Below are 10,426 nucleotides of genomic sequence, written 5' to 3'. Positions count from 1 at the left end.
GTGAACAACCATATCATGCAGCACTTGTTTTGTACATATTATTTATTTTCTGTCCTATTAAACTGTCTTTATTTCAACCACAAGATTTTTACTACCCCCCCGCCCCTTATTCTCTCCCCCCATCCCACTGCAGGTGGGAGAAGGGTGAGAAAATGGCTGTGTAGTGCTGTGCTGCCTGCTGGGTCAAACCACAGCAGTTGCCAGCAGAATTTTTGGAAATAAGAAACAACACCACGTTCCATGTGTTACAAATCGTGTTTGTAATGATTAATACACACAACACAATTTTTATACATCTTCAAGCATCAAAATACATCAGTGCCAAGGTCCTAGTTACTGTTGCCTCCACTGTTCTTTCCAGGTGCTCCTGATTTCTGCAGCCGGCTTGCACTTGGTTGCCGAGGCATCCTCTGGGCAGATCCTTCCCTGCTGCTCCTTTCTGCTATCACCTGGGTCCCACTGACAGCAGAACTGGTTTTATTTCTCCCTGAATGAATGAAATACATACATTAGTGTCAGTCCTGTGTCACCCATACAGCATTTAAGCTGCAAGTGTTTAAGAAATCATGCTAAAGGCAAAATTGTATTAGATGTCGCAAGTGTATCCAGCATCCAACACAGAAAGCAAGTTTGTGAAATCAGGGCCACAAGAACAAAATAAGTTGCAGTAGGAGCATTATTAGTTTTAACATACAAAGTAACCAGCCACTTTGTTCTTTAAATACCTGTTTTCATCTGGCACAGGAATTTGGCACTGCAAACAGCAATTCAAAAACATGAAGAGCACGTAACACCTCCAGGCTGGGATAAGTGAACTGATGTGCCACTGCCCACCTCTTTCTAAAGCCTGCAGTCAGTGTCGGATCAGAAAACCTCACTTGTGATTTGACGGGCAAGTTTGGGTTTCCTGTCATTTTCTGGAGTATCCAGGAATTCAGACGCCTACACAAAATCAGTTACTCTCAGATTTTCTTACCGGGTTCAGAAGATAACAGAGCTGCCCTTCTGTAGGTGCAACTGACCATCTCTACAGTGCAATATGACAGCAGAGACGACAATGGGTAGAAAGGTACAAGTTGAATGAAGCAAGGGGCATACAGTCCACCCTGCCAGATTCAGCCACAGGAGGAAGACTGACAGACTAAGATGTGCTGCAAACAAGTGACTGCAAGGGAAAAGTGAGGAAGACTGATGCTTCCTGGCAGAGAGAATTACTTCAGATGAGAAGTAATATTTGCATTAGGAAAGAAAAAATAAAGAACAAAGAAATTATGTAGAAGGGCTCAAGATAGTCACAGTTTTTATTAAAGATAGCAAGCACCAAGAAGCACTGCTAAACACGAACATAGTAAGGAGCAAACAAAACACAAGAAATCCAGTGAGCTGTTTTTCCCTGAGTACCTATAATTACACGCATGCAATTAAAATGGAGAGCGACATCTTAGTAATCACGACAGAGCAAACTGCAGAATGCCAATAGCTACTCCTCACACGAGAGTCTCCATGGCCATCTGGATCACCTTGGATCTGTGCTGCCAACAGGGCACACACTGGAGTTGTGTCTGTTTTACTTACCAAACTGACCTGTCTCTCCTTGGAGTAACTGTCTGAAAACAGCACTCCCATCTATACTACAAATTCATGCCTCACAGTACTGGAAGGACAACCTGTGAACTTCTAGGTAAGAGTATGTAGCCCCTTCACATCTGTAAAATTTGACAAACTAGGTTAGAAAAAGAAATACATTCACTTATCCCAGCCAAATCAGGTGTTCTTAAAAAAAAAAAAAAAAAAAAAAACTATTATTGTAAACCACACTAGTGATCTGCCAAGTCATCAGCCCAAGCCAGCCAACCAGCCTTGCAGATTTTCTTTGTAAAGCTCAAGCTTGTAAGCACTTCAGCAGTTTTACTAATGCAAGTATTGTCTATGAAAACAAACAAATTGCACAAAGGCAATACATGATCTCACAGTATTTAAGAGAAAAGTCTCTTAACATCTCAAACAAAGCATTAGAGTTCACCATGATGCTTTTAGCAGTCCAGTACGTCTCTATATGGGTGTTCTCCTCTTCCTCACATGCATATATCAACTGAGAGTGCAGGTTCCCAGCCTGTGTATGATAGCTCTAACCATGTGCACATACAGACAACTGTACCATTACGTGCTACCAGGAGTCAGGTCCTTGATCTTCTGACCTAGCTGAAATGACTTGGGGAGAAAGATTCACTCTGTAAAGAAAAGCTATGCTCAGATAAAACATGCCCTCCATCCTCATAGCCTTGAAATCACACTAAAACAAACCAGTTACTTCCAACACCATAAAAGTCACCTATATTTTTGGAAGCATCATCTCTAGACCTGTGCACTGGGCAAGAGCAGCTCATCAAGCGTGCAGCAACAGACATGGTTTGTGAACTTCCACTGTCAGGAATATAAGGGTCCACTAGTGCAAAGCACAAGAAGTTTACCCTCTGCAATTCAAGCAGTATGGACTAGCAAAAGGATTCCACTGCTATTTACCTCGCTGACACAAGATGCCCTGGTCTTGTAGCTGTCTGGCTGTCCCAGAACAACTGTAGCCCAAGCAGTTACAGATGCAAGAGTCAAGTCAAAAGAGGGATTTCTCTCTGCCCAAAGATGACCCCAGAAGCAGCGGTTACATCTGCACCTCCTCAAGAACCTTACATAGTTTGAGAGGAATGGATGTTTGTGCATTGCCTACCTCTGACTGCTAGTGCCAGTGCAAGTTGTGCATAGGCTGCTCACTGAACACATTAATACCAAACACCTCTAACAAAAATGCAGTAAAAAATGCTACAGCTACCTCTAGGAGACCACCACCACTCCAAACCTTTACCAGATACCAAGAGAGGAGCCTGCAGGGCAGAAAGAGACAGTTTTAAGAGGCAGAGAGAAGAAATACTATCTTTGATTATAGCACAAGGCAAGCAAAGACCAAACAAACTTAGGAAAGGAACCCCAAATACGCTTTCAGAATTAGAAATATAAAGTTCTTCTCCTACAGCCTACTCTCTCCTCAATCTTCTACCTTCCTCAGGGGGTCCTTTCCCACTTCTGAGCAGTAACAGGAACTGCAAAATTTCTTCCCTCTGGCATGAAAAAGGAGAAGCCATCAGCTGCTGCTGTGAGTACCTTTATTTGTAATGCAGTCCAGGAGGATTAGCATGTCAGGGCTGCAACAACCTCTAGCACCTTCTTTACAGCGTATAGGCAAAAACTATGGGCTAGAGTAGATTTAAATTCTCCACAATCCTGTTTCTGTCTCTCAGTAGGGCTTACATTAGGCACTGTAAGCCAGCTGGCCTTCCAGGATGAACAAAGACTCAAGTCTGGATGAAAAGAACAGCTTGTAAGATTGGAATCTTGCAATCATGACGTGGTTACCAGAAGGACTAAACTTTTGCCCACCCACTGGTGGCTGGCACAGTGATGGGACTTTTTTCACAATTAGGAAGAGATGAAATTTGAAATAAAATCTCAGCTGCAGCTAGACCTCACTCTTCAAAGCACTTATGGCTTTAATTCTCAGTCCTTCACCACACAAACTGGCAGGTTCTCAAGGCCTCCAAAGCTGTCAAGGTACTTGTTGTAACAGCTCATACACAACGAGGCACATGGGCTAAAACATCACCCCAGCTAAAGCAGCCTCCCTGAGAAGACACAGTCAGGAAGCCAGGTACAACTGGCACAAGGTGCTTCAACAAATCCATCCAACTAGTTCTGAAACAGAGGAAGAGGAAAAATAAGTTTTCAAATGCAGAAAAGTCATTTTCTAAGACCTTCGGTATGCATTAAGGCAAATGGAGCAGTGGATCATTATTTGAACACATGCTTTCTCTCTTTCACACCTACATGTGAAAGTACACGGTTCCACACTTACCTGACAAGGAGAACGTGTAGAAAGAAGAGAACACAAAATAATCTGCAACCTACACAGGCCTCCAAATCACCTGCACAGAACTTACAGCCTCTCTTCTCTAACATGCCTGTTCACTTGAATCAGGTTAGGTATTCAACTTCATTACTCAGTACTGGATGCTGAGTTGCAGCATCCAGAACAGATTTTTCCCACCCACAAGATTCAATAAAATGAGAAATATAAAGTCTACACTTCAGTTTTGAGAGCACGTTATTTCCACAAAAATATTTTGCTCTACGTAACAAAGCCACCTATCGTTTCAAGACTAGGTCTACATCAGGTTTAGAGTGTTGCAGCCAACAGCCTAGACTTTCTGTAAGTTACTTGCAGGACAAGGAAAAGAAAATAAAAGCTGTGTGTTCTGTTTCTGCAACTAAGGATAACCACTTCACTATCATCTGCATTTTGGTCATGCGAAGATTTGGTAGCTCCCTTGTAGAGAATAGGAACTACATTTTTTAACCAGCCAAGAAAGCAAAAAGCTGAGAAGTTTCTTAATCACTTGTTAATCAGGAAAGCACTCTATCTCCTGCGCAGACTAGGAGATTGCACTAGTGCCATGCAAAAATCCATAAACCAGGCGAGAGCACAATGAAAAGCAAACTTATGTTAACAAATCATTTGGTACAAAAAATTAGTTGGGGCAAAGCCCTGGAAAGGAACTTCACACAAGGCATTTGGGCTGGAGAGTGAGAAAATGTGGAAAAGATATTGGAAGTGAAAAGAGGAGGACTGTCAAAGAACATTGACTTGTCTAGGAAAAAAAAAAAAAAAAAAAAAGAGCAGGGCATTGGCAAATGTATGGTAATAGAGGGGTAGAAAACTGCACACAAATCACCAGTGGCTTAGGGTGAGGTGGGCTGACAGGAAAAGCAAGCATGGAACCAATACATGAAGCCATATTTAAGTGCACAACAGCAAATTATACAAATGCCTAGTCTAAACTAAACCCAACACCACTGTCCTAATGGGCGTGCACAACTCTCCCTTGCATTTATGGGAAGAAATTGCCCAAAGAACACCCCTTCCTTTTAAAATAAGCTCTTCCTCTCCCAAATCAATTATCGCGACAACCACTTTGGAATGCAGCTTGCATGAAGCTGTCTCTAGCTAAGCATGCCAGATGGCTGATCGAATAGTCAGACAGTAATTCTGAGGCAGTTATGAGTTGTTACCAACAAACAACTCTGTGCAGAGCGCCACTGCTATATTCTATGGAAAACACAATATAAAGTCATTTCTATGATTCCCTGCTGCTTAAGAGCTTTAGCTGTATAAGAAGCTGAAATAACTACAGGAGTGAGGAGAGGAAAGTGATGTGCTTTCTTACCCCTACCCCCAGCAATGCTTATCAGGGTGACAGCCTTTTTTTAACTGATTTAAAAAACCTCCCTGCATCACGATGAGCTGAGAAGCTTATGCCGATATCTCACTGTTACTGATGAAACTTGAAGAAAGCAGACTCAGCTAATGTTTAGTGAGACCTGGATTACTTCAGCCACTTGTCTGTCTTCTGACAAAGAAGGAAGCACAGAAGAAAGAGCAGATATGCAGAGCTGAACGACGCTGTGCAAAGCAGCTTGGCAAGCTTGTGTACAACAATTGCTGCTCTCTGCATCAGCGCAAGGAGCTCTGGCTGCGTCAGCAGGCAAGTCCCAGCTATGCAGAGGGGACATCTCCCATCTCCAAACGCCTTGTCCTGCGCAGAAGCCACGCCATCCTCTTCTCAAAAATAAGCAGCATCTTCCAACAAGAGATGGCAGGGCCAACAGCAGATACAGCTTTGGTTCCCCTTCCCCATGGCAGCTCCTAAAGGGAAAGAAGGCAAGGCAAACCAAAAACCCCTGCAGAATGGATGCAGCCCAGAGGAAACCCCCAGTCACCCTGTTAACACTTACCCCAACTCCTGAACTGATGATGGACTGTGTTCAGAACCAGAGAGTTCAATGAATGAGTAAGCCTGATTCCTCCTCCTCTTCAGTTTGAGCTAACTATTTGCTTCTCCAATTTAAGGAGAGAAAATTAGCCTGAAGATACATTGATTTTAATGGGATTTGTATGTCAGCAACACACTTTCCCCTAAGAGCTGCTGCCTTGACATGCAGATAGTTCGAACCCTAATACAGCCTGGTGTGGTCAAGGGAAACACAAACAAGGCTGGCACTTATGGTCCTGTTCTGCTTTACTGCATTACCAGCTCCCACAAACTGAGACCTCTCTCTGGAAATCTGTTTTCATGACCTTCGACCAAGAACCCCACACATCTTCCTCCAGCACTCCATGCACATTGCTCCAGGTGTCTACACTGCACTGTGGTATCAGACCTAAGATAGGCAGAGTTGTACAAAACTGCAGTTACGGTGGCACAGGACTGTTAGCTTGCACTTGAGGACCATCTTCAGTCAGGCTAGGCATTCCACTAACAAAGCCCCTCCTTGACTGAGTCACAGCAAGCACAAACATCTCCCATGTGAGAGGGGACAGAAGTAAACCCTCACAAGGAGGTCTAGGAAAAAAAAACACACGCTCTTCTCAATGTTAATGAGATCTCACTGGCACTTCTTATACTCACAGAAGTGAGGATGCAGGACTAAGATTGTGATAAAACACTATCAGATGTAAAGTTCTGCCCAAAGAATGTCCAGAGATTTAGCTTTCAGCGGTGAATTTATTCACAAGGACATTAGCCACTGTTCAACATCAGGAGGTGCTGGGTGATGACAAAGTCACTTGAGCTGACAAACTAAAAAAAATCTTCAAAGTTAGCGACCGCTATGAGCCCTAATGCAGCAAAACCTTCCAGAAAATTTAAAAAATAATAATAAATAAAAACCACACCTGACACAACTGGGAAGACCAAACCTTCTGGCAAAGAAGCACAGCACTGCCCATCAGCATGGGGCCAGGGATGAACGTGTTGTGAGAGGAGGCCAAAGCTCATCTCTACCACCAGTACTAAGCACCAGCTCAGTGAAAATCCAAGGCCAGCATTGGACTGATACACTCTGCAGGTACCTGGGCGAACATTAAAATTGTGGCTTAATGGGAGTGATCCTCCTGTCTAAGTAAGCCACTCTGATCCAGTGATCGGTGTATTATGTAGCCCTGAAGACCTGTGTTAGACTCGTGAAATAAAGCAGAAATGTGAAATAAAGCAGCAATAAGATATACAAAAGCCCAAGGACTGGCAGCACCGGGGGCCTGAGGCAAGAATGCAGTCAGGCTTGGGCATGTCTTGGACCAGGAGACGCTCTGCTTAAAGATGCGGAATGAACATCCTGGACTGATGAAAGGAAAACTGATTTAAGACCCCAAGACTGATGTTAAGTCCTAGAAACTGAGGCTCTTTAACATGTTTGTACTACCTCTAGTGGTAGGAGACAACTGCTGAGGGCAGATCAACTCTACCATAGGGTTTCTGACTTCCTCTTGAGGAATTTAATGCTTGTTAAGAGAAGAGTCACCACTTAACCATTTCAAACTGGAGCTGGCCTACAACTAGCTAGAAGTAGCTTGTGGCAGTGGCCCAGTATTAGAAGAAACTGGTTGTTTTGTTCATTTTTTTTATGGAAAGTACTACGTAAACAGCATTACAAGAGAAGAAAAGCTACTCCAGATTAACAGACAAACAGGAACAAACACATCACGCAAAGTTCCTTCACAGTTTGCAGGGCCCACCACACCTGAAGCACCAAACGAGAACAAGAGAGCAGGATTTAAAGCATCATTTGTTCAGAATTGCTACTCTCTTATTTTGAGACATTTTCTCTCAATGTGGCAAGGAACAGCAAGATGGGGCTTTCTTAAAATATCCAAGTGCTGTGCCCCTCTTACTTTGCTCAAGAAAAATAGCCAGGTGTCTTTTTCCTCTGTGCATAATTAAAAATCTCATACACGAGTCTGTTCTCTTTACCATTCATATCCTCTCACCAGTAAACTTTTAATCAAGAACACCTCTTTCAGCAAGTAAGAGGAACCATCAGGTCCTGGGAGTCCAGGACATTACCTGCACACCCAAATTCCGGTTAAGGCTTTAGTAAACTTCCTCAGCCTCCATGCTACCCCCACCTGCTCAATGAGGTGAACTGCAGCCATTTACCATGTGGAAATACACATTAGAAGTAGCAGGCTCTGCTACTGTGAAGGTGCATAACCAATCTTACCCTGAAACTGACTGCTTGAAGATACTCAAGTGAATCTTGCCTTTCGGATCCGCCCTCTGTAGGACACGCCATCAGATACACAGGCCTGCAAGCACAGCCAGCTGCTGTACAGCATAAGCACTCCCTATCACCCAGGCAGTCTCAGCAGTGAGACTAGACCAAGTTGCAGTATGATATCATGACAGGAGAAGAACCTTACTTGCCCTCAGCCTTACTCATCACCTACACTGATTGACAAGACTTTCTTTTTTCCATCACTCTGTGTTCCCAAAACAGTGGCTGCTGGCAAAAGTTTTCTTTTTCAGTTTTACTACAGAATTCTTCACGGGTCAACATGTCCTCATCAGCTACAGTGGAGTTTTCACCCTGAAACACTGAGAGGAAGGGAGAACAGAACACAATAAAATTCAGCTTGACCTCATCTATTTCCACACTCCCACTCAGCAACCATCAAACCCCTGTTAGAGGCACTGCAATCCTGAGGTGTGAAGCAAACCTATCTTTCAGCACACAGTTTTGTTCTTGTCAACCATGCCAAACATCCATGAAACCACTCTGTTTTGGCCGCTGCCCCCTTTTACTACATTCCTAAGCTCAAAAGAAGCGAGAGTTCTCCTGCACGGCAAATTTAAGCTTAGTGACAGCAGACTTATTTTAGTTAGCCCTTTCAAAGTAACCTTTCGGAAGTAACCCACAGATGTGTCACGCTACCAGCCAAAAGCCACTTCAGGAAAGTAGAGGGAATCAAGTTTTATTAGAACTGGCTTGGAAAGCATATGGCACAGCTTCGGGGCTACATTTATTGCTGACCCCTGAGGCCAGAGCAGTAAGAATGATTATATTCCAAAGCAGTCGCTGCTATAGGTGACAGCTCCACGCAGCCTCCCAATTCCACGTCACACCCCCACTAATAAAAAACATTCATTTTGGGCACGGGAACCAGCACGAGCTGCGGTGCTGCTACACGTGGATGGAGCAGACGAAGCAGCACAGCGCTTCCTAGCACACCAGGCCCCTTCTCCTGACACCCACTCCGGGTCGCTCCCCGGAGGGAGCACGGACAGGGGCAAACCCCGGCGCTGCGGCAGCTCGGGCCCCGCCGCCTCACACGGAGCGGGCGCCGCGAGCCTCCCGCGTTGGAGGCGGCCCCCGGGGCCCGGCCCCGCCGCCCGGCCGCGCCGCCAGCAGCAGCCTCGGGCCCTGCCGCCCGGCCCTCACCCCGCGCCCCGGGGCTGCCGAAGGCCCGAGGGGCCGAGCCCCCGGCGCCGAGCCCGCGGCGCGGCCGGCGGGCGGCGCGGAGAGGCAGCGGGGCAGCGGGCGGCAGCAGGAGGAGGAGGAGGAGGAGGCAGCGGGCGGGCGGACACCGGAGGGCCGCGGCAGCCGCAGGGCGGAGGCGAAGGCGAGCGGGTCCTGCGGGGGCTCTGTGCGGGAGAGACGCAGAGAGGTCAGGGCCCGCCGCCCCCCTGCCCGCTCCCCGCTCCCCGTTCCCCCGCTGCTTTACCTCGGCTGTCGGCGGGGAGCGGCGCCGGCGCGGCGGGGGCTCCGCTCTCGCTGGCCGCCGGCAGCCGCTGCCCGGCGCACATGGACTTGAGCACCTGGAAGACGGCGAGCGGCGCCACGTTCATGCGCAGCAGGTCCAGCAGCACCCTGCGGGGCGGCCGTCAGCGCGGGGCACCGGGGGGAGCACCGCACCCGGGGGAGCACCGCACCCGGGGTGGGGATGCTCCGCCGTGCCCCGCACCGCCCGCCCCGCCGCTCACTTGAACACCTCCGGGTCCAGCCCGCTGCCCGCCGCCTGCGCCAGCTCGAACAGCTCCGCCTCCTCCGCGCTCAGCACCTTCCTCCGCGGCCTCGCCGCTGCTGCCGCCGCCGCCGCTTTGCCCAGCGCCGCTCCCGACATGGCGGCCCCGTGCAGCCGCCTGGCCCCGGCCCGCCCTGCGGCACCGCCCGCCCGCGGCCGCCAGGGGGCAGCAGCGCCTCAGCCCGCGGCCTCCCCGCCCGCGCAGCCGCAGGGCTGGGGTAGACGAGGCGACCAGAAGTGTGACCCCCTGTGAGGCAGCCCCTCCGTGCCCCAATTTCTTCCTTTTTTTTTTTTTTTTTTTTTTCTTGAGGCACCTGCTGGTTTTGCTTCCCCTCACCCCGGACAATAGCTGCCCCAAGGGGCTGAGTATCCATCGCTGGGCGCATTCACGCACCTGGCCGTCCACCTTTGCGGGGCTCCCGGTGCCTCTGCCATGCTTCAGTTCCCAGCAGGGAGCATCTGGCGGCGTGTGAGGAAGCAAATTGGAAATTTGGGCCTTGAGTCGCGAGGCAGACGTCA

The 10,426-nt window shown here is 47.8% G+C and overlaps 1 protein-coding gene across 2 annotated transcripts; it reads right to left on the bottom strand.

The window, feature by feature from the left end:
- Nucleotides 1–271: 271 nt before the first annotated feature.
- LOC311213559 (mitotic-spindle organizing protein 2B-like) lies at nt 272–10,033 on the bottom strand. 2 transcript variants are annotated; one of them, XM_084293637.1, is made up of 3 exons: nt 9,867–10,033; nt 9,608–9,753; nt 272–487 (listed from the first exon to the last, which is right to left on the bottom strand). In XM_084293637.1, exons 1-3 carry the CDS (start codon nt 10,004–10,006, stop codon nt 330–332), a joined length of 444 nt encoding a protein of 147 aa, XP_084149763.1. In that variant the 5' UTR covers nt 10,007–10,033; the 3' UTR covers nt 272–329. The 2 variants fall into 2 exon arrangements, with proteins under 2 accessions (XP_084149763.1, XP_084149762.1); XM_084293636.1 differs by lacking the exon at nt 272–487 and adding an exon at nt 8,842–9,527.
- Between the last annotated feature and the right edge of the window lie 393 nt (nt 10,034–10,426).

This window comes from Netta rufina (assembly GCF_964035555.1).
Source record: "Netta rufina genome assembly, chromosome: 11".
NCBI classification, from domain to species: Eukaryota; Metazoa; Chordata; class Aves; order Anseriformes; family Anatidae; genus Netta; species Netta rufina.
Note: the sequence above shows the minus strand (reverse complement) of the source record. Positions and strands in the feature narration are given on the sequence as shown.

Coding starts and splice junctions, on each gene's coding strand:
- LOC311213559 (XM_084293636.1), bottom strand. CDS start 10,006: ATGTCGGGAGCGGCGCTGGGCAAAGCGGCGGCGGCGGCAGCAGCGGCG. Junction 9,754..9,866: donor CTGGACCCGGAGGTGTTCAA/GTGAGCGGCGGG, acceptor GCCGCCCCGCAG/GGTGCTGCTGGACCTGCTGC. Junction 9,528..9,607: donor GCTCCCCGCCGACAGCCGAG/GTAAAGCAGCGG, acceptor TCTCCCGCACAG/AGCCCCCGCAGGACCCGCTC.